The 25,046-nt window shown below is 38.7% G+C and overlaps 1 protein-coding gene across 1 annotated transcript in view; it reads right to left on the bottom strand.

Annotated features, from left to right (window-relative positions):
• unc5a (unc-5 netrin receptor A) overlaps positions 1-25,046 on the bottom strand; it is a 627,961-nt gene that overhangs the window by 95,798 nt on the left and 507,117 nt on the right. The window contains exons 8-9 of the mRNA XM_087995374.1: positions 7,342-7,530; positions 6,116-6,412 (exon numbers count right to left, since the gene is read on the bottom strand). Coding sequence (XP_087851500.1) covers positions 6,116-6,412; positions 7,342-7,530 — 486 coding nt within the window. The remainder of the gene's footprint in view (positions 1-6,115; positions 6,413-7,341; positions 7,531-25,046) is intronic.

Genomic DNA, 25,046 nt, shown 5'->3' on the forward strand with positions numbered 1-25,046 from the left:
TTTGAAGTGGTAAATGAAATAAAAGGAACAGAAATGTCAAGACTGACAGTTAAAATATTTTTCCTCAAAGTGTCAGCTTAATATTGCCACATAAATTCTCCTTTCAGTTCTTTTTCAGGCTTGCCATATTTTGATCATGTCAAGTTGACATAGGGGTTTTTTAAACACCTTACATCTGTATTGACAAAAGATGAACATGTTGCACTGTAGATATGTAGAGAGGGTGTGAAAAAAATGGCTGTAAAATGTATGGTAATGCTGTACTGGCAATTCCTTTCTACGATTCACCATTTCATAATGGTGCTAAGAAAGGTTGGGTAGATTCACTACTGCCGATCCTTCTTGCTGTCATCAGTTTCAGGGGAGAGCTCACATGGACTCTTCAGCAAAAAAAAAGATTTACTTTTGATGAATACATATTGCTTAATAGCTAATTATTCTGAGATACATGATTGCTTCTTGTGAGACAATAAGGTTAAACTTAAGCTTAAATGCACATCACTACATTAGCTCCATGTTACTCTCACAAAGATCAACCACTGAAGCACGAAATACACTCTGGTACACACATGTAAAATTTTGTAGGGAACTGGTTAACTCTATCCTAGGAACAGTCTCATCTGTTCTGATGGGCAGTGATGTCAGTAAACTCTTTCAGGGTTGAACTGTCTTGCACAACAGATGGGAGGGAAGTTACAAGAAGGCTTAGTATAGGCTGTAGGTTTGCTCGCTGAGCTGTAGGGTTGATAACCAGACATTTCATTACCTGGCTAGGTAACATTATCAGTGGCGACCTCCATGTTGTCTCCTGCTTTCTATTTATATCTTTCTCCTGGATAGGGTTCCTGGGGTTTGTGGTGATGTCATTTCCTATTCGTTTTCTGAGGGGTTGATGGATGGCATTTAGATCTATGTGTTTGTTTATGGCGTTGTGGTTGGAGTTTGTTACCACACTTTTAGAAGAGACCATCACACACACACACCAACCACCATCAATCACATTACCAACGAAAACATCATGAAGCGAGTGGACCGTGCCTCACTACCCACTTCACTTTCAACAACATAGTCTACAAACAAACCAACGGCACACCCATGGGATCTTCGCTATCAGGATTCATAGCAGAAGCAGTAATGCAAAGACTAGAACAAACAGCCCTACCAACCATCAAACCAAAAATCTGGGTCCACTACGTAGATGACACCTTTGTCATCACAAAACGAAACAAGATAGAAGAGACATTTAACATCACAACAACACCCTCACAGGCATAGAGTTCACCAAGGAGGAAGAAACCAACAACAAACTCGCATTCCTGGATGACATAATCGAAAGAAAGGACAACGGAGAACTACAAACCTGCGTATATAGAAAAGTGACGAACTCTGACCAAATAACTTTACACCAGTAACCATCCCAACACACACAAACAAAGCTGTATCAGAACACTATTCCAACGAGCCACCACACACTGCAGCACAGGCGAACTTCGGAAAACAGAGGAGAACCATTTATACAATGTATTCAAGAAGAACGGATACTCAAAAAATACAGTGCGCAAATTCCTCAAGAACAAACCACGACAAGCAGACCAAACACAGCCAGAAACCCTAACCACCTTACCATACATCAAAGAAGTTTCAGAAATGACAGCCAGACTACTAAGACCCCTCGGAATCCTAGTAGCACACAAACCAACCAACACTCTCAAACAAAAACTAACAAACTTAAAAGACCCAGTACAACCCATGGACAAAACCAACGTCATCTACAAAATTCCATGCAAGGACTGTCACAAACACTATGTAGGACAAACAGGAAGAAAGTTAGCCACCAGGATACACAAACACCAGCTAGCCACAAAAAGACACGACCCTCTCTCCCTCGTAGCCCTACACAAGGAGGAAAAAAACTATCATTTCGACTGGGACAACACATCTATCCTGGGACAGGCTAAGCAAAGACATGCCAGAGAATTCCTAGAGGTCTGGCACTCCAACTGCAACGCCATAAACAAAAACATAGATCTAGATGCCATCTATCAACCTCTCAGAAAACGAACAGGAAATGACATCACCACAAACCCCAGGAACCCCATCCAGGAGAAAGATATAAATAGAAAGCAGGAGACAACAGCTTCGCTTCATTTGGAGGTCACCACTGATGATGTTACCGAGTCAGGTAATGAAACATCTGGATATCAAACCTACAGCTCAGCGAGCAAACCCACACCCTAAACCTCAACCTGAGCTACAAACCTTCACAAACCTTGCAAGGCTTAGTATCTTTGAAATTGAAGACCTAATCAGAACTGGATTAAATTTATACCAAACAGAAGCAAGGAAGGAACTGGAACAGGCTTTGACTATTATTTCCTGATATTTTGTGGTGAGAGGTGTGGTAGGGGGTGTGAAGGACTCTTAATGTTGTACTATTACTTAAAAAGGTGGAATGCAGTAGGCTGAGTAATTATAGGCTAACTGGCTAATATTTGGCATTGGGCAAATTTGAGGTATAGAGTCATAGAGATGTAAAATACAGAAACAGACCCTTTGATTCAACTCGTCCATGCCAACCAGATATCCCAACCTAATCTAGTCCACCTGCCAGTACCTGGCGCATATCTCTCCAAACCCTTCCTATTCATATACCCATCCAGATGCCTTTTAACTGTTGCAAATGTACAAGCCTCCACCACTTCTCTGGCAGCTAATTTCATACACATACTACGCTCTGCGTGAAAATGTTGCCCCTTCAGTCTCTTTTATACCTGTCCTCTCCACCTGAAACCTATGCCCTGTAGTTCTAGACTCCCCCACCCCAGGGAAAATACTTTGTCTATTTATCCTATCTGTGCCCCTCATGATTTTATAAACCTCAATAAATTCACCCCTCAGTCTCTGATGCTCCAGGGAAAACAACCCTAGCCTTTTCAACCCCTCCAGAGCTCAAATCCTCCAACCCTGGCAACATCCTTGTAAATCTTTTCTGAACCCTTTCAAGTTTCACAACATCTTTCCAATAGGAAGGAGGCCAGAATTGCACGCAGTATTCCAAAAATGGCCTACCCGATGTCCTGTACAGCCGCAACATGACCTCCCAACTCCTGTACTCAATACTCTGACCAATAAAGGAAAGCGTACCAAACACCTTCCTCACTATCCTATCTAGCTGCGACTCCACTTTCAAGGAACTATGAATCTGCACACCAAGGTCTCTTCGTTCAGCAACATTCCATCAGACCTTACCATTAAGTGTATAAGTCCTGCTAAAATTTGCTTTCCCAAAATGCAGCACCTCACATTTATCTAAATTAAACTCTATCTGTGACTCCTCAGCCCATTGGCCCATCTGATCAAGATACCGTTGTAAACTGAGGTAATCTTCTTCACTGTCCACTACATCTCCAATTTTGGTGTCATCTGCAAACTTGCTAACTATACCTCTTATGCTCACATCCAAATAATTTATATAAATGATGAAAAGTAGAGGAACCAGCCCCCGATCCTTGTGGTACTCCACTGATCACAGGCCTCCAGTCTGGAAAACAACCCTCCACCACCACCCTTTGTCATCTACCTTTGAGCCAGTTCTGTATCCAAATGGCTAGTTCTCCCTGTATTCCATACGATCTAACCTTGTTAACCAGTTTTTCATGGGGAACCTTGTCGAACGCCTTACTGAAGTCCATATAGATGATGTCTGCAACTCTGCCCTCATCAATCCTGTTTGTTACTTCTTCAAAAAACTCAATCAAGTATGTGAAACATGTTTTCCCACACACAAAGCCATGTTGACAATCTCTAATCAGTCCTTGCCTGTCTAAGTATATGTAAATCTTGTTCTTCAGGATTTTCTCCAACAACTTGCCCACCGGTGTTAGGCTCATTGGTCTATTGTTCCCTGGCTTCTCCTTTTCACCTTTCTTAAATAGTGGCACCACATTAGCCAACTTCCAGTCTTCCGGTACCTCACCTGTGACTATCGATTATACAATTATCTCAGCAAGGGGCCCAGTAATCACTTCCCTAGCTTCCCACAGAGTTCTAGGGTACATCTGATGAGATCCTGGAGATATATTCACTTTTATGCATTTCAAGACATCCAGCACTTCCTCCTCAGTAATATGGGAATTTTTCAAGATGTCACAATCTTTTTCCTACTTTCTATATCTTCCATGGCCTTTTACACAATAAACACTGATGCCAAATACTCATTTAGTATCTCCCCCACTTTCTGCGGCTCCACACAAAGGCCGCTTTGATGATCTTTGAGGGGCCCTATTCTCTTCCTAGTTACCCTTTTGTCCTTAATGTATTTGTAAAAAACCTTTGGATTCTCTGTAATTCTATTTGCCAAAGCTATCTCATGTCCCCTTTTTGTCCTCCTGATTTCCCTCTAAGTATACTCCTACTGCCTTTATACTCTTCTAAGGATTCACTCGATCTATCCTGTCAATACCTGACATATGTTTCCTTCTTTTTCTTAATTTTTTTAGTCAACCAGCATTCCCTACACTTAATTTTGAGAGATGTTGTTAATCATTATTTAGAAATACATTAATTAATCAGGGATCATCAGCACAGCTAAGGAAAAGTCTGATTAACTTGATTGAATTTTTAAAAATGAAATGACAAGGTCCAATTGGTCAGAAAGAGAAGAGACAATTGGATCAAGTGTAAAATGTTAAACCCAAAATTAGCTCAATGTCAAATAGGAAAGAGTAGCAGTTCATCAGTATTTTGAACCTGAAAAACTGGTTCCATTGAGATTCTGTAGGACTCAATACTGGTTTACCAATTTTCTTCTAACGAAGAAAACTATAGAATATAAGAAGATATCAATGCATTAATCAAGAACAAGCTGCAACTATTATTTAATCCAGAGAAGTGTGAGGCAATGCACTTGGTGAGAGCAAACAATGCAAGGAAAAATATCATATATGGCAAAATATTGTGGAGTGTAGAGAAACAGAAGGCCTTGAAATGCATGTCTACAGAGCCTGAGCAAAAGCAGGACAGGTAGATAACGTTATTAAGGTAGCATTGTTGGATATTCTCCTGTATTTGCTGAGGCATAGAACATTACAAATTGAAGGCTTTTCTACAATTATTTAAACCCTAGCTCATCCACAGCCAGAGTGTTGTATGTAGTTCTGGTCAGTGCATCCATGGTGGATGTGTTTGCACTAGAGATGATGCAATGACTTATGCAGATGTTTGCCAGAAATAGAAAGTTACAGCTATAAGAAAAGGTTACTGTCTGTCCTTTTTTTGTTCCAACCTTTTCGAAGATATTGTACTATTTATGTCTTTTATGCTCCCAACTTCAGTTATTAACCATTTCTTTTTATCTGTAAAAGGTTTCACCTTCTGGTACAGAAACCTCATTCTGTGATTTCTTTCCAACTCTAATACGTTATAATTTTATTACATTATTGTAATGTATCTTTGTACTATCTCTTGTTAATCTGCCTGAATTCGTTTTGTATTTTCTTTTCAATTTTCTCATAATCAATGTGTCACTTTTCCTTCTTCTGCATCATTTTTGAAAGTCTCTCTTCTCTCATCCACTCCTTGTCCACTACTCCTCAAAATGGAGGAAAATCCAATGGTTCTAATTAGATTTTTCACTTACGGTGAAACAAATAAGTTTTCAGTTCTATATGTATTTTTCTGCGACTATTGTAGTGAAATGTTACTGAAATTAAATGGATTTTTAAAATTTAAAACTTGATCTTATACTGATTAATTCTGTATTTGCTAGAAAATGTATTATTATTATTATTCATACATGGTTGCCTATGTCAAATCAAGATAGTACAATTAAAATATCTGAAGTGGGCAACAGCTATTAAAAAAACAAAAGAGCTGCAGATGCTGGAAATTAGAAACAAGAATACAAATTGACAGAAATGTTCAGCAGGTCTGGCAGCTTTTGTGGAGATAAATCAGAGTTAATATTTTGGGTCCAACAACCTGAAGAAAAGCCTTAAGAAGGGTCACTCGACCTGAAACGCTAACTCTGATTTATCTCCACAGATGCTGCAGACCTACTGAGCTTTTCCAGTGAGTTCTATTGTGGATAATATTTATTAATAGACATCTCACTTACCTCTGTTTGGAATGGTAAGGCGGCCACCTAAAAAATTAAAAGTTCCAAATGCGGTATTTGAAGCATCCCTCAATAATGATTTGTTGTTCATTTGCATCGAGAGTCTTGCCATAAGGTTTGAAGTATCAGAATGTACTGTACCATTGCGTAATGTATGTCTTTCATTTGCAAGCCGGTCCAGAAGGGGAGAGTTAGTCATTGGAATCTTGTCTGAGATATCTTGTCGTGAGCGGATTGAGCCTTGGTATGCTGATGTGCTTGTGAGGTCAGGCTGAATTGTAAGCAAATGGGAGTTATCTATCAGAATGAAAACAGACAAGCCACTGTGAAAAATACTTTGCATTTCATGAATTACTGAACACACTTTTAACACCAGAATAAGTTAATTGTATGTCCTCTGAATACAAACTGCATACTTCCTTCATTCAACAGGTTTACAGCTTAAGGATTTTCAAAAATCACTGATTGCAAAAATATACAGACATAATTGTGAAGGTTGCATTGAACAGATGTTCCAGTTTCATAGTTTGAAAATCAATTCATTCAAATAATTACAGTTATTTATATATAATAGGCAATCAACACCACTCGGTTGTTTCAAATTCATGGATATGTATTAATAATTATTGTCCTTTCGTTGAAAATTGGATTTTCTATGTAGAAACTCTATAGATGCTACAATACTGGGACATTGATATTTTGTTTCAAAAATCTAAGTGTAACATCCAATTATTGCTTGTATTTAGAGATATCTTAGGTGCATAGAATGCCAAACTTCCCTCTATCACGCGGAACAGGTAATCTTTTTTTCCAGTTTTATGGACAATTTCCTTCTCACAAAAGTCCATCTCACAAATGGTTCAGTCAAAGTGTTGGATTCACAACATGCATGTGAGTGTCCATTGACAGGATTGTATATTACTTCCAGTTTAGAAAGGTGTTGGGGTAGGTAGAACCTGACAAAAATAATAAATAAAGTCTCAAGAAAGTTGTTCAGGTATATCTGAATCGAATAAAGTGGATTAAGCAAGAGAAATCGTTTCTGTGCTGAACTGTTGTAGCCAAGAGGTAAGGGGTCAAAAGCTTAATTTGAATTTTAAATTGCTGTTATTAATTTTCAGGCCCGTTCCTTGATTCATCTATCCCTTCCTCTCATTTTCCTTAAAATCTAATAACAATCTTCCAAAAAGAAAACTAATAATAATAGACAAATAGGAATGACTAACCTTGTTTTGGTGTTTTAATGTTCACAGGTTGGAATCCTGTTGTTAAAATTGAAGAGTCAGTTACATCAGAATCAAAATCTTGCTGTTTTCTTCGATAAACGAGGATTACTACAACCATCAGTAAGGTTAGGCATACAGCTACTGCCACAACACCAGTGTATAGTGCAACATCACCAGGTACTGTAGAAGCTAAAAAAAAGAACATATTTAAAATATCAGTAAATGCACATCATCTTTCACAAAAATAAGGAATGATAAATCCTTTGATTAGAATACTTTCAAAATCAAAATTAAAATTGTTGTGATTAAGTATTATTTAAGATACTCATCATCTCAAGTTATCCATCATTATTATTAGTTTAATTTCTATATTAAATGACATCTACTTTATTAAATCCCCAAGCATATATTATTTAATTGAAAATTAAAATTGTGAGAAGAACAATAATCTCAAAACATACTTTCTTGGCAATTTAGTTGAAGACTTTAAGGGGATCAAGGGTTACAGGGAAAGTTAGGCGAATGTGTTTGAGAAATGTATCAGCCATGATTGAGTGACAGAGGAACCTTGATGGACTGAATGGCCTAATTCTGCTCCTATACCTTATGGTCTTATAGAAAATAATTTGTAGTGTAATAGTGCTCCCATTCCTCAAATGCAACTGTGAGCATTCAATGGCATTGCATTGATATTGAACACAGAACAGTACAGGCTCTTTTGCCCACCATGTCTGTGCCGACCATGACATTATTCTAAACTAATCCCATCTGCCTTCACGTGTCCATATCCCTTTAAATGTCTGTCTAAATGCCTCTTAAACATCAAAAACATATCTGCTTCTACCTGATAGTGCATTTCAGGCACCTAACACCTTCTGTGTAAAAACCTTGCCTTGCACATCTCCTTTAAACTTACCCCATCTTACCTTAAATCTAGGCCCCCTCATATTTGACATTTCCACCCTGGGAAAAAAAAAGACTCTGACTATCCATCCTGTCCAAGCCTTTCATAATGTTATATATCTTATAATTTTATATATTTTATTATCAGGTCATCCCTTAGCCTCTGACACTTGAGCAAAATCATTCCAAATTTGCACAATCGCTCCTTATAATTAATACAGTCCAATCCAGATAACATTCTGGTAAACCTCTTTTGCACCCATTCCAAGCCACCTCATTGTTCCGATAGGGTGGTGACCAGAACTGTACACTATACTCCAAATAGGGCCTAACTAAACTTTTATACAGCTCTAACATGACTTGCCAACTTTTAAACCCACGGCCTTGACGAAAGAAGGTAAACATGTCACATACCTTCTTTCCACCTTGCCCACATGTGCTGCCACTTCCCAAGAGCTATTGACTTGCACGCCAAGTGTACACCAATACTCCTAAGGTTCCTATATACTTTCGTCTTGTATTTGATCTCCAAAAATATATAACCTCACTTGTCTGGATTAAATTCCATCTACTATGTCTCTGCCCTACTTTCCAATTGATCTGTATTCTGCTGATTCCTTTTTATATTGCAAATAACAGAGATCCCGGCACTGAACCTTGTAGGACACCACTGGTCACAGACCTCTAGTCAGAAAAACATCCCGCAAATTACCCTTTCATTTTTATAACTAAGCCAATTTTTTATCCAACTTGCTGACTCACCGTGGACCCTATGTGACTTAGCCTTCTGGACCAGAAGGTACCTTGTCAAATGCTTGAGTAAATTCCTTAAAAAGTTGACCAAATTTGTGAGGCAATACCTCCCTTGCATAAAGGTATGATGACTATTCCTAATAAGTCTTTTCGCAACAGAGAGCGGCGGGAGCTGGGCGGAAGTTCAGACGGAGCGCAAAGCCGGTCGGGAAGGTAAGTGATTACTATTAGAGTGGGTGTGTTCTAAACCCCAGGTCCTACAAAGTAGGGTCTCCCTCCCTCCCTCCTCCTCTAACCTTAATTAAGAGTCCACAGACGTGCCACAAAAAGAGGGTCTAAGGAAGTTTAGATCGAAGAGTGAGGCTTCAGCTCAGGACTCTTTGACAAGGAGGTTGAGTGAAGTGATTACACCACAGTTGAAGAGGGTGAAGACATGACTGCCCAGCTGGTTCAGTGCGCTACGTGCTTGATGTGGGAGGTCAACGACTCTGGTGTGTCTGGCTCATATATGTGTGGAAAGTGTGTGCACATTCAGCAATTGATCGAGCATATTGCAGCGCTGACGAAAGAACTCGAAGACCTTAGGCTCATCCGAGAAAACGAGATCTTTCTGGACAAGACCTTCAGCGAAGGTATTACACCAATCATGCCAGAAGAGAGCAGAAGAGAGCAAATGATGAGGAAGGCAGAGAGGAGACAGGTGCAAGAGGCCCCGGGAGAAGTACCTGTCAGGAACAAGTTGAAACTTTTGGAAGCAGAGACTGATGACACTGCCAGTTCGCAAGGCGGCCAAGTTTGTCAATCAAAAGTTGCCGCAGAGGCAGAGCGGAAGAGTCGGACATCGCACAGAGCCCATGGTAATAGGAAACTCCATCGTGAGAGGAACTGACCGGGGTTTTTGTGGCAGCAGACGGGATTTAAGGATGATGTGTTGCTTTCCTGGTGCTAGAGTGAAAGACATTGCGGACAGAGTGCAGGAAATCCTCAAGGATGAGGGTGAAGAGCCAGAGGTGGTGGTACATGTCGGCACAAATGATGTCGGGAAGAAGAGGAGGAACATACTACAGCGAGACTTCGGAGAACTAGGAAGAAGGCTGAAAAGCAGGACGTCCAAGGTGGTTATCTCCGGTTTGCTTCCAGTTCCTCGGGCTAGTGTGGCCAGAAACAGGGAGATAATGGACTTGAACGTGTGGTTGGGGAACTGGTGCAGGAAGCAAGGATTTAAGTTCTTGGATCACTGGGGTATATTTTGTGGTAAACATAAATTCTACAAGAGAGACGGCTTGCACCTTAAATAGGTTAGGGACCAGTATTCTGGCAGGCAGGTTTTCTACTGCAACACCGCTACATTTAAACTAATTAGCGGGGGGGGGAGGGGACAAGCTGGATGTTTAAAAAGGAAATTGAAGGGAAAGTTAGAACAAGAGAAGTTAAGAAAGACAACTGTATTAATGAGGCAGAAAACTCGGAAAGGCATCATGCTGTAAGGTTGAGTGAAATAAGGGTTGATGGGAAGGGTGAGAGCAGTAACAAATTAAAAATACTATACATGAATGCACGAAGCATTAGACATAAGATGGATGAGCCTGAGGCTCTTTTGGAAATTCGCAGATACGATATTGTGGGGATAACTGAGACGTGGCTTCAAGTGGACAGGGCCTGGGAAATGAATATTCAAGGATACACGTGTTATCGTAAGGACAGACGGACGGGCAGAGGGGGTGGGGTGGCCTTGTTGGTAAGGGATGATATTCAGTCCCTTGCGCGGGGGGACCTAGAGTCAGGAGATGTAGAGTCAGTATGGATAGAGCTTCGAAATACTAAGGGTAAAAAGACCCTCTTGGGAGTCATCTACAGGCCCCCAAACAGTAGTCTGGATGTCGGATGTAAGTTAAATCAGGAGCTGAAATTGGCCTGTCGCAAAGATGTCACTACAGTTGTTATGGGGGATTTTAACATGCAGGTAGACTGGGAGAATCAGGATGGTATTGGGCCACCAGAAAGAGACTTTGTGGAGTGCCTCAGAGATGGATTCTTAGAGCAGCTGGTGCTGGAGCCGACCAGGGAGAAGGCAATTCTGGATCTGGTATTGTGTAACGAACCAGAATTGGTCAGAGACCTCGAAGTGAAGGAGCCATTGGGAAGTAGTGACCATAATACAATAAGCTTCAATCTGCAATTTGAGAGGGAGAGGGTACAGTCGGAAGTGACAGTACTTCTGTTGAATAAAGGGAATTATGGAGCTATGAGGGAGGAGCTGGCCAAAGTTCAATGGTGCAATACCTTAGCAGGGATGACCGTGGAGGAACAATGGCGGATATTTCTATGTATAATGCAGAAGTTGCAGGATCAGTTCATTCCTAAAAGGAAAAAAGATCCCAGGAGGAGGCATGGGCGGCCATGGCTGACGAGGGAAGTAAAGAAACATATAAAGTTAAAAGAGAAAAAGTATAACATAGCTAAGATAAGTGGGAAAACTGAGGACTGGGAAGCTTTTAAAGAGCAACAGAGGATTACTAAGAAGGAAATACGCAGAGGAAAAATGAGGTACGAAGGTAAACTGGCCAAGAATATTAAGGAGGATAGTAAAAGCTTTTTTAGGTATGTGCAAGGCAAAAAAATGGTTAGGACAAAAATTGGGCCCTTGAAGACAGAAACAGGGGAATATATTACTAGGAACAAAGAAATGGCAGAGGAATTAAATGGGTATTTCAGATCTGTGTTCACTTGGGAAGACACAAGCAATCTCCCTGAGGTAACAGTGGCTGAAGGACCTGAACTTAAGGGAATTTATATTTGCCAGGATTTGGTGTTGGAGAGGCTGTTAGGTCTGAAGGTTGATAAGTCACCGGGGCCTGATGGTCTGCATCCCAGGGTACTGAAGGAGGTGGCTCAGGAAATCATGGATGCGTTGGTGATTATTTTCCAGAGTTCAATAGATTCGGGGTCGGTTCCTGAGGATTGGAGGGTGGCTAATGTTATACCACTTTTTAAGAAAGGTGGGCGAGAGAAAGCAGGTAATTATAGACCAGTTAGTCTGACCTCAGTGGTGGGAAAGATGCTGGAGTCTATTATAAAGGATGAAATTACTGCACATCTGGATAGTAGTAACAGGATAGGACAGAGTCAGCATGGATTTATGAAGGGGAAATCATGCTTGACTAATCTTCTTGATTTTTTTGAGGATGTAACTATGAAGTTGGACGAGGGAAATCCAGTAGATGTAGTGTACCTGGACTTTCAGAAAGCTTTTGATAAAGTCCCACACAGGAGGTTAGTGAGTAAAATTAGGGTGCATGGTATTGGGGGCAAAGTACTAGATTGAATTGAAAATTGGTTGGCTAATAGGAAACAAAGTGTAGTGATAAACGGCTCCATTTCGGAATGGCAGGCAGTGACCAGTGGGGTACCGCAGGGATCCGTGCTGGGACCACAGCTTTTTACAATATATGTTAATGATATAGAAGATGGTATCAGCAATAACATTAGCAAATTTGCTAATGATACAAAGCTGGGTGGCAGGGTGAAAAGTGATGAGGATGTTAGGAGATTACAGGGTGACCTGGACAAGTTAGGTGAGTGGGCAGATGCATGGCAGATGCAGTTTAATGTGGATAAATGTATGGTTATCCACTTTGGTAGCAAGAACAGGAAGGCAGACTACTACCTCAATGGAATCAATTTATGTAAAGGGGCAGTACAGAGAGATCTGGGTGTTCTTGTACACCAGTCAATGAAGGCAAGCATGCAGGTACAGCAGGTAGTGAAGAAGGCTAATAGCATGCTGGCCTTCATAAGAAGAGGAATTGAGTATAGAAGCAAAGAGGTGCTTCTGCAGCTGTACAGGGCCCTGGTGAGACCACACCTGGAGTACTGTGTGCAGTTCTGGTCTCCAAATTTGAGAAAAGACATTCTGGCTATTGAGGGAGTGCAGCGTAGGTTCACAAGGTCAATTCCTGGAATGGCAGGATTACCTTACACTGAAAGACTGAAGCAACTGGGCTTGTATACCCTTGAGTTTCGAAGATTGAGAGGGGATCTGATTGAGACATATCAGATTATGAAAGGATTGGACACTTTGGCAGTAGGAAACATATTTCCACTGATGGGTGAGTGCCGAACCAGAGGACACAGCTTAAAAATACGGGGTAGACCATTTAGGACAGAGCTCAGGAGAAACTTCTTCACCCAGAGAGTGGTGGCTGTGTGGAATGCTCTGCCCCAGAGGGCAGTGGAGGTCCACTCTCTGGATTCATTTAAGAAGGAGTTGGATAGAGCTCTCAAAGATAGTGGAATCAAGGGTTATGGAGATAAGGCAGGAACAGGATACTGATTAGGAATGATCAGCCATGATTATATTGAATGGCGGTGCAGGCTCGAAGGGCTGAATGGCCTACTCCTGCACCTATTGTCTATTGTCAAATGTCACCACACCACTCCCTAACCTTACCATCATTCTAGTCCTTCCCCTTGGTGAACACCAATATGAATTAATCATTAAGGATCTCACCTACTTCCTTTGGCTCCACACATACATTTTCTTCCTGGTGCTTGAGTACACCTACCCTTTTCCTTAGTTATCCTTTTGCTCCTAATTTATCATAAAAGGCCTGGGGATTCTCCTTAATCATTTTTGCCAAAGACATTTCATGGCCCTTTTTAACCCTTCTAATTCCTTGTTTAAATTCTTTCCTGCTTTCTTCATATTCCTCAAAGACCTTGTCTAATTTCAATTTCCTAAACCTTACACTTACTTTTTTTGCTTTTTGATTAAAATTTGACAATTGATATAAATAGATTTTGTAATACTTATTAGCTAACGTCAGAATAAGGCTTGACAATTTGATGAAAATAGATTTTGAAAATATTCAAAATGAACTATTAAATTCTCATGTAAAAACATAGCTCCAAATAAAAGCATCTTCCATAAATTATATGTTGAATAATGACCAAATGACCAATGCTACCACACACCATGAAACATATTAATAAATATTTGTAAAAATTCACTTTCTTTAACATAACAAAAAGGACTTTCATACCTTGATGTACAGAGCATCAGAATGCATTTAGATGAGCTGCAAAGACCAGTTTTGCAGATGGTTCATCCTTTATAGAAGCTGTCTGATTTTAGAAGAGAATATTACCATCCTTCTGAAGGCCATGAAGACAACTTGTGTTGAGTTTAACTTTGGGGTCATTACATCTCAGGTAAGATTGAGAAGGCAGGGCCTTCATAGTGACCTTAGTTGATGTGGGAATTGAACTTATGCTGTTGGCATTACTTTGTATTGCAAACCAGCCATCCAGTCAATTTAGCTTATTGATCCTTACTCCCATTTCAGTGAAAGCAGTGGAAATTAAAATTATGTTTTCCATGCCAGGAAGCTGATCTATAATGTTAGATTTACAGCCAGGCATACATTTAAAACCTATTCATTTACATGAAGCAAACTACACTGTACTTAAAATGTGGTAAAAACAATGACTGCAGATGCTGGAAACCAGATTCTGGATTAGAATAGTGCTGGAAGAGCACAGCAGTTCAGGCAGCATCCAAGGAGCAGCGAAATCGACGTTTAGGGCAAAAGCCCTTCATCAGGAATAAAGCTTAAAATGTAGCTATTTTGTGTGAACAAATATTCCAAAGGCATGAATGACAAATTACTTGTGTTATTGTGCAGTTAAATGAAGGAGAACATTTGGTCAGAATTACATGCATTTCTTTGCATAATATCCAGGTTGTTGTTTATATCAACTTAGCAGAAAGAATTTCAGAATTCTCACAGTGTAGAAGGAGGTAATTTGTCTATCGTATCTACACTGGCTCTCCAAATAAGCATCGTGATTTAGTACCACAGTCTTACATTTTCCCTCTTCCCTTGGCACAATGAATGATTAATTAAATAGAAACAATGCCCTCCTGAACATATCAATTAAACCTGTCTCCACCACACTTCCAGGCAGTGTATTCCAGATCCAACCCAGAATTATTGTGTAAAAAAGTTATTTCTCACTGTGCATTTGTTTCTTTTGCAAATCATTTTAAATCTGTGCCCTTAGATTCTTGATCCCTTTATGAGCAGGCCAGCTTTTTCCCATCTGCTCTATCCAATCTCCTCAAGATCTTGAAAACTTCAAAAGATCTCCCCTAAGTCACCTTATCTCCAAGGCAGACAATCCCAACATTGTTGATGTATTCTTATCACTGAAGTTTCTCATCCCTGGAAACAATCTAGTGAATCTCTTCTGCGCTCTCCATAATACTTTTACATCCTTTCTAAAGTGTGGGATGCAGAACAGAAGACAATAGTTCAGCTGAGAGCTAACTAATATCATATAAAATTTCGGCATCACCTCTTTACCTCTGTGTCCTCTTCTCCTATTAATGATGTGCAGGATATCTATGCTTTATTATTTACTTGCTCCACCTGTCCACCTTCAATGATCTGTGCACATATACATTGGGTCTATCTGCTCCTGCACATTCTTTAGAACTATACCCTTTGTTACGTTGTCTCTCCATGTTCTTCCTACCAAAATGCATCACCTCATACTTCTCAGTGTTGAACCTCACTTATCACTTACCAACCTGTCCACCAACTTGTTTATGCCCCTTTGAAGTTTTACATTGTTCTCCTCACAGTTTACAATGTTTCCAAGTTTCATACCATCAGCAAACACACTATGATCTAGATCATTAATACATATTGGAAAAGCAAACACCTGGAGAAGTCCACTACAAACCTTCCTGCAGCCTAAAAATATCGATCGACCATTATTACTATCTATTTCTTATTGCTGACTAAATTTTGTATCCACATTGATACTGTCCCTTTTAATCCATGAGCTATAACTTATCTCACATGTCCATTGTGTGGCATTGTGTTTTAGAACATGGCCATTGCACAAAGCAATGCCATACCACCTGGGCTGAAGTACATTTCCGCAGTTCCCTTATCCATATCCAAGTTGCTATAATTCTCTCCCACTTTTATGTTTTGACATAACTCAAATTGAGGCAATTGTCTACATGTTTTTGATCATGTTTCTGCAATGTTCTCTTTCTTTGTTCCAACAAGAGTCATGCTCATCTGATTGGTTGGGAGCTTATGAGATGCAAGAACATAGGATTTGCAGGGGTTATCATGTCTTTGCCTTGAGGCATAGTTTGCTATTTTAATGCTTTCTGGAGGTCTGTGTACACCACATCAATGGCACTACTGCTATTGGGCCTATTATCTGTTCAAAGGATTCCAGCAAGTTGAACACAACTTTACCATTCAAAATTCACGCTGAACTTTCCTAATCAACTCACCTTTTACCATGTGACTACTAACTCTATGTCAAATAAGTGTTTCTAGAAGCTTTACCACTACTAAAGTCAAACTAACTGGTCTGTAATTTCCAGGCTCATCCTTATGTTTGAGCAAGGGAGTGATGTTTGCAATTCTCCAGTCTTCTGGTATCTCCCGAATCAATGGAAGATTATGGGCAGCACCCCTGCAATTTTTTTGCCTCAACAAATGACTAATTCAATCGAATGTGCAAGAACGCTTTCAATTAAGAGGTTAGTCCTGAAGTGAATCTTACATCAGTGAATATCTGACCTTGAGGTACAGGAGCTAACTGTACCAACCAAGCACTGCTATTAACGGAATGGATTGATCCTTTGACTTTGAGCCCAGTTGAACCAATTCTGAGATTGGGCATGGAAAAAATAAAGTCAACCCTCAAGGTCAGGCAGAGACCATTTTTTGATGTGGTGATTTACATATTCTTACTTCAATTCAATATGGTACTGTTTCATTTCAAATTAATGTATAGTCATTGTTGAGTGACATTGAGTACAGCATTGAAAGCTGATCAGGCTTCATGTGTTCTCAATTATTATGTTAACTTTGGGAACATGATCACTAAGACTGGCTTCTTGCTGAGAACAGGTATCAGAACATTTATTCAAAAAGCAACTTTCCAATCCTACCACAGATATGGTATTTGTCTGGGCACAATTTAAGTTGACTAGCTGACTTTCCTGATGAATTACAAAGTATAGCAGCTATTCAAGGTCGAACTGATGTCACACTACTGTAATCACTTAGTTCTCTTAAAGGTACATGCTTTCCTGATCATAGATACATGCAATATCACAACATGCTCCACTTTCCTTCAAAAAACTGCACTTCTCCCATGAGAACCATGCACAGATCAAAAATAACAGCGATGCATTTACACTCACTATCTTTACACGTGAAGATGATGCTTCAACAGGCATTTAATCTGACTGGATCATTTTTAAATACAGTTCTCAGGCTGTTATTGCATATCCTCACGCTGTGTACACTATGCTTTTTGCAGATTGGTATGGACTGTATACTGAATGTGTTATCTTTAAACAAAGTACATTGTCTGAATTATCATCTTGGGATACCAGTAGATAACCCTATGCAATTTGAGTGTATCTTGAGTTCTGTTCTAGAACATGACCATTGTACACAGCAATGCTATACCATCTGGTCTGAGGTACATTTGCTCAGTACCCTAACCCACATCCACTGGAATTGAGGCAACTGTCTACATGTTTTTGATCATGTTTCTGTAATGTTTTCTTTCTTTGTTCTAAGAAGAATCATGCTCATTTGATTGGTTGGGAATTTATGAGATGCAAGAACAGTACATGCTTATCTTCCCCTCCAAATCTTGTGTTCAGAAGATGCCTTGAGGTATTGTTTGCAAGTTTAACATGGCAATCTTGAAGTCTTGTCGAATTGCCTTGTACTTTGCGATCATCACTTTAACTGTGTCTACAGTACAATCTGCCAGATCTTTGGATTGTAAATAATGTGGAAAAGGTAGTGACTTCACCATTTCCTCCACATATTTGAAACAGCTTGCTAACAAAAAACAATTGTCTAACATGGTCTGTTGTGGTACGCCAAACATGCTGAGGATAGCAATGACATCCTTGATTAGCCTGACAAAAGTAAATTGGGCAAAGTAATCTGTCACCAACAGCGATCTGCCAAAGTAAATTTTAAATTAATCAATAGAAATCTTGGATCATGGTTCAAAAGGGAATTTCATGTTGCATAAGTATTTTTTTAATGCTGTTGCAATTGATGAAATTGACATGCCTCACAAGATCATAACAATCAATGTCTTTTGTGATGTCAGGCCCATATACAGATTGTATTTGCATTTTTGTTACATAGGTCATTTAGCCCATTGAAGATGCACTGACCCTCTGAAGAGTATCCTACCGAGCCCCAACACCCCACCTTATCCCCTTAACCACTCATTTAATCATGGCTAATCTACCTAGCCTGCAGATCTCTGGACATGACAGGGCAATTTAGCATAGCCAATCCATCTAACCTGCACATCTTTCGACTGTGGGAGCATGCAGAGGAAAGCCACATAGACACAGGGAGAATTCCTGTGTGGAGTTCGCACAGTCACCTAAAGCTACAATCAAACACAGCCCCCGGTGCTGAGGTAGCAGTGCCAACCACTGGGCCTCCATTTCCTCTGATGGATTACAAACTACAACAAACATTGTTGTAGTTGGAGCCGATTTAAACAAGATTACCCCATAGCATGATGTCATACTGTTTTCAAGAATTAACTCTCTTTATGGTACAATGCTTGCTTTTCATAGATGCATGTAATATCACAACAATAGTGTACCATTTGCACAAGCTTGGCTCAAAACAGGAGATTTCAAGTTCCATAAGAAGAAATACTAACCTGATCGACAAAAAGCAGAAATTCAGGGAAAATCCTCCACTTGGGATTATCTCACCTGTTGTGGAGTTTGAACTATAGAATATCCTTAGTGACATCAATTGTTGGTACATTACACAGAGACGAGATGTGATGGATGGCTCACTTTCCAGGCCCTATATTCACAGCTAACCAGTTGTTTTACATTGCTTGTAATGAGTCCATCACAGATCTCACCATCAGTTTTAGGATGATATACTGTACAAGGTGATTGAATTCTTCCTTCTCATTCCCATGATAGAATGATTTTTCGCCCCCCTCATTCTTCCAAACAAAGATATCATGGAACACTGTGAAATTGCTCTTCAAGCTACTACAATCATTTATATTTCATCCTACAAGCTGAATCTCCTTAAAATGCAGTCACTGGAAGATGGATTTTCAGCTTGTGGTGCTTTCAATTGAGAATAGTTAAATTCAGATCTAGTCAAAGATGCAGTTTGCTGTCTGCATTCAATTTTTCTGCATAAGATTATTTTCTCAATTATCTGTTGATCCCTGCCTGGTTTTGTCTTTGTGCAAGAAGCTAGTTCAATTGGGAAGTGGTGAATTTTAAATGATATGGCTTCTTGCAATGGCCATGCAATTTTTAAATTTTTTAGAAAGGCTAATATGCATTCCAATCATTTGTAGTTTTGGCCATAGATGAAATGGAATTTAGAGAAAAGTGCTGCAAGCTGTATCAGAGGGACCGGAAGCAAATGACCAGCTAAACATCATTTAACACTTAACGATTGATGTTTCATGAGGCAAAGAAAATGGGTGAAACAGTTTCCCTACTTTGCACTCCAAGCATCCTCCAGTTAGGCTAGTTGTGTAATTAAAACACAATGACTACAAATGTTGGACTCTGAAATAAAACTACAAAGTGCTGCAGAAGTTCAACAGAGCTGGGAGCATCTGTGGAGAAAATAAAACAGAGTAAATGTTTCAAGTCTGATATGATTCTTTTGCTTCTAAAGCTTTAATTTAATTTCTCTCTCCATAGATGCTACCTAACCTCTGGATTGCCGGTTGTAACAGACACAGGTCTGCTAACAGCTTTCAGCATCAAAGAAAGGGGTAATTGGCCTTCAAAGTCACAAGCAGTGCGAGGCCTCTGTGGAAGATAGGTTACCAGTTTTCTTGACAAATCATATTGCTCCACAATTTCTGAAGTCCCCAGAAGAAACTGTTTTCAGCCATTGGCAACAGGCATGTTGATACTATTAATGATGTCAAGGTAAAAAAAACCAATACAAGTCAGCGAGTCCGCAATCTTCCATCAAGTCCAGTTATTTTTCACAATTGCAATTTTACAATACCATCTAAGTGCTTGCAGATCAACCTACATGGTATGTTCATTATATGCATCTTGTGGAACTCTAAACTTCTGTGAAATTGTAGTGGAAATGCTATGTTATTTCATTTTTAATCTGTCTCCCTAACGTAATATCAATCACAAAGTGACTTCATATTTGGAGAGATGAGAGGGTGAGGTTCATATGTAAAGCTAAGCGTACCACAATACTTAAATAAAAATTGCACTTTCAAAAAAATTTAATGCAATAACAGAAAATGGAACCTGAAATATTGAATAATTACTAAAACTTCTAATAAGAAATATGTTAATAAGTATTGTAAAGTATTGCAACAAATGCTTTAAAGAATCTCAATCATTCACTCAAGTATTTTATTGATTATGAAAAAGTTCAATCATGTCATAGAACTAGAAAATATTATTAAATACTCATAGAAATATTTTTCCATATATTTTGGAGCTATGCCAAAGTCACGCATGCCCTATACTCAAGACTGAAAAATTATTCTTACTTATCAAATCAACATCACCATTGTGTTTGATTATTGTCAACTGCAATATTTAAGACAATCATCTCTATTTAAGATCAGTATACTACCAACGATGCATTACCACTTCAAGTCTCGACACCACTACCTTTGGAGTTCACGGGGATTGATTTTGGGGTGGAATCCTTATCTCCCTCAGGTTAAGGTTGCTGTTTGATTAAATCATCCACAATAACTTGGCTTCTGTATGCATGACACTGATTGCTACCTCTTCGTCACTTTATTCAAACTCCTGACCATCTCCTAGCCACTAGTGTACCTATCTGACACAAAGTCATCAATATCTCAGAACGGTCTTTCAGAATTCTGGAAAACCAAATGTAATCCCATAATTTTCATTTTTTAGTTATATACTTCACTGTCATTTCCTCTTCCTGGGATAGATGATCAAGCTGGAGATAACCATATGAAACATCGGTATTCTGTTCAATTCAGTGTGGAGCTGCAAATTACCCATTCCATGTTACAGATCATTTGCATTTTTATGGCAATGTACAAACTCTGTAGATCTTTTGATATCAAACATGACTGAAAAGACAATGTCCCACCCATTTCTGAAAGATCAAGTTTTGTTGGTAAGGAAAAAGAGGTGGTAATGTGATGCAAACAGGAGAAAAGCTGAACTCAGCGAGGCCTTATTGAGTTCAAACAATCATTTTTGACTGTCACAAGAGCATTAACCTATAGTACTGTCGTCTCAAAATGATGGGGTGGACATAAATATTCCTAAAGTATAGATATGATCTGTATAATTGTCATGATCTCAAGTCTGTTTAAATACCCTATTCTTTAAAAATAATGAAAGTAGGCTATAACTGCCACAGAGAGATATTTAAAAAATATCTCCACTGAACTGCTTTACTTCCATAATTACAAAGTAATTTGAATTCTTAATTACTTCTGTACTGAAATCTCCCTGTAACGAAGGCCAACATATCATTTGCTTTCCTTATAGTCTTGTATCTGCAATTGAGTTGTTAGTGATTAACCGTCTGGTGCAGTCAGAATATTCTGGAGCCTGCTTTTACCTATCTTGTGTCATTCTGTTGCCTTTGTTCCAGAATCGTAGAATCCCTACAGTGTGTAAACAGGCCATTTAGCCCGGACCCTCCGAACAGCATCCCACCCAGACCCATTCCCCTACATTTCCCCAGACTAATGCATCTAACCTACACATCTTTGGACTGTGGGAGGAAACCAGAGCACCTCGGAGGAAACCCACGCAGACACGGAGAGAATGTACAAATTCCACACAGCCAGTCGCCTGAGGCAGGAATCAAACCCGGGTCCCTGCTTCTGTAAGGCAGCAGTGCGAGCCACCAAGCCACTGTGTTGGGTCTGAACCAGCTATAGATTGACTTCCATAATAATCTGCTCAAATCACAATGCCCCTCCCCTTTAAGAGATACAAACTCCAAAGTAAAACTAGATTTAACTCGAGTTTGCAATTACTGCGCAGACATGCAGCCACTCGACAGCACATTTTATACTGGCTGCATGAAATTATCATTTAAATGAGTCGTCTTCATGATGTTTGCTTGCTATATATATATATATATCAGAAGTGATAGGCATTATGATCCCTTCATCTAAGATTGAACAATGAACTGTTGTAGAACTCAATCACATTTAATATAATTGGGATTTGATAAATTTATTGAATACATCATGATAACCATGATAATATACCTTAGATGGTGATAGCTCCCATATTACTTACAAACTACAGAGAATGGCTATTCACTTCATCAATGATCAACTGATCTGAATCTGTACTATTGCCTAGATGGAAAACTTTGCTCTTGAATGTGTAAACTAACTACAATAGATATATATGATCTATAGCTTGTGAACAATTGGAGTGATTTTGCTCACTCTGTACTATATTCACAAACCATGCTCAACCTTTTCAATTCTACATACAAGAAATTCTTCATGTCATTGAATTTTGCCAAAACTATACTCCTATATATGAATCGATGCCTGGTTATACAAATATTCCAGCACAAAAACTGTTAAAGGAGAGATGCTGGAATATGTTGACTGCTTTCCATACCTCAGCAATGACCTCTCTCAAAAGGCCACTATTAACGTTGAGATCCAAATCTGGACCGGCTATGTTAGTTTAGTCTTCTATAAATGTGGCAGTGAGTTTTGATAATAAAAACCTGGTAAAGTTAACAAAAGTGCCAGTGTACAAAACAAGTTTTGTAATCAAACTTCTCTACTGCAGTGAGATGTGAACTTTGTATCAGTGACATACAATGCGCTAGAAAATCATCATAAATACCTCTGCTACATCCTTTGGCAAAACTTTGAGACCCTGAATTGAGGTTATCCTCTAATCAAGGGAGCCAACAATGGCATTGAGAAACCTACCATTACAAAATAGTAATTTCTCTGATTCTCTTAACATTATTACAGATCTACTCGATTTTTATAGAAAGATGGTTTCATGCAGAAGGTAAAAAAGTACTATAAATACAGGCACAAAGATGTAGGATAATCAACTAAAATGGAGACAAATAATTAACTATATTAATTATATAAAGCTTTAATTAGACTACATTTTGAATTTTATGTACCGTAAAGTCTTCATATATTGAAACCTCACATTAAATCGTGCAAATTCACTGGTACACTGCTTAACATGGGAAAATACAAAGGTAAATAGAACATTTTTAAAAATGCGGAGAAAAATAGCAGCAAGATGAGCAATAAAAAGGTAAGAATGGTAAAGAATCAGAAAATATAACATGCAAGAATATTTTAAAAACTTGTTCAGAAGTTTAAACTAAAGTGGGAAAAGCAAATACTATTGACACATTTAGTTATTTTGACAGCCTTCAAATTATTGTTAGAATTAATACACTAATGATCAATTATCGACAATCTTCATAGAGAAACTTAGATTTTCCTAATTTTGAGAAACGTCACTTACCATAGCATGTTTTCATATTATTTTAAAACTATAGTTTGAATAAATAAATAGCACAAATATTTTAATATTATTCTTCAGATTTAGTTTTCATTCTGATTTGTTGCCCTGGTGGTTTAATTACTGATGGAAAAATGGCTTCCTCCATTGACATAATTTCTCATCATGTGAGTTCAATCAATCATCTTCTCCCCTTATAACTAGTACCTGCCCAAAGAGTCAATCATTCTGATTCCTGTTTGATTCATTAACCCGTGTTTGTTGCACACAGGTACTAAGAATTTGCTCTATTTTTCCAGCCATTTGTGGTTTTACTTCAATTTTCAGCATGAGTTTTTGTTTTCTTTCCCCTCTGCTTCTCCGGCTTATAACGTCACATCATAGCCTGCAATCATAAGCGCAGTCTCATAGTATCGCATTCCATATGCACTGTACTACTTTCTTCCAATGCTCAGTACACATTACCTTAACACAACACTCAAACTACTTTCATATCTAATGCTCATAAGGATATTTTGGACAGATTTCAAAATAATTAATTTTCCCTGCATTTCTCATATCAAGAAAGTATTTTGAAGCTATTTTGTAGAGCAATAACTTTCTAAATTTCTGCGATGATAGATGAATAATTATTGTCAGCATTAATTGATCACACTAACAAAGCATGAATGGTCTACTCACATTCTGTTAAGTCTGTTTGGCACAATGAAAAGCTTTTCTAATGTTACTTCACTGGATCTTTGGGAGACACTCACTTTAGGGTTATTCTCCCGAGTGCTTTCCAGATTTGCTGACATCTATTTGGGTTGAGTTGTACAGTAATGTTTTCTGCCCAGGTCTCTCTTGCTTCTTTGTATATGTTATCAGTTTCAGTCTTGATTTAATGTCATATAGCTACTTGAAATTCTACAAATGTTTGAAGCCAAAGGTAAGATGTTTCTAAAATAGTGAGTTGAAATCCAGTGCTGAACACAAATACAGCAGAATATCATCTCTCCCAAAATATGTAGTTCCTTTTCTAAAAGGGCTATAGTTTCCTTCACGAATGCAAGAACATTAATGTATCATTAAGAAAAGAAACTAACTTCTTTGTTGACTAAATAGAATTAACTTTGAAACTTTAAAATTACAATTCTGATGAACAATTTTGTCTTTGAGAAAAATGAATTAAAAGCTCCAATATTTATCTTTGCTGTACAATCTGAGTAAAATAAAGTCAAAATCCTCCATTAACAAGCCAATTACATCAAAATTATTCAACTTACACCTAAATTTTGAAAGACACAAGATGAAAGTGTTTGATCAGTAAACATAAATTTTATTGACAAATGAGAAAATTCATTAGTACGTACATTTGTTTTCTCATTAACACACTTGGCACTACTTCAGTATGAACATTTCTGTTGGTGAAAATGAAATCTGTTTAATTACATCTGGAGAGACAGATGCTGGGAGACTTAGTTCATTATGATGGATGACA

Source organism: Chiloscyllium plagiosum, unplaced genomic scaffold, assembly GCF_037043375.1.
Source record: "Chiloscyllium plagiosum isolate Xiang-an unplaced genomic scaffold, Cpla_swu_hap1 HiC_scaffold_16, whole genome shotgun sequence".
Taxonomy (NCBI): Eukaryota; Metazoa; Chordata; class Chondrichthyes; order Orectolobiformes; family Hemiscylliidae; genus Chiloscyllium; species Chiloscyllium plagiosum.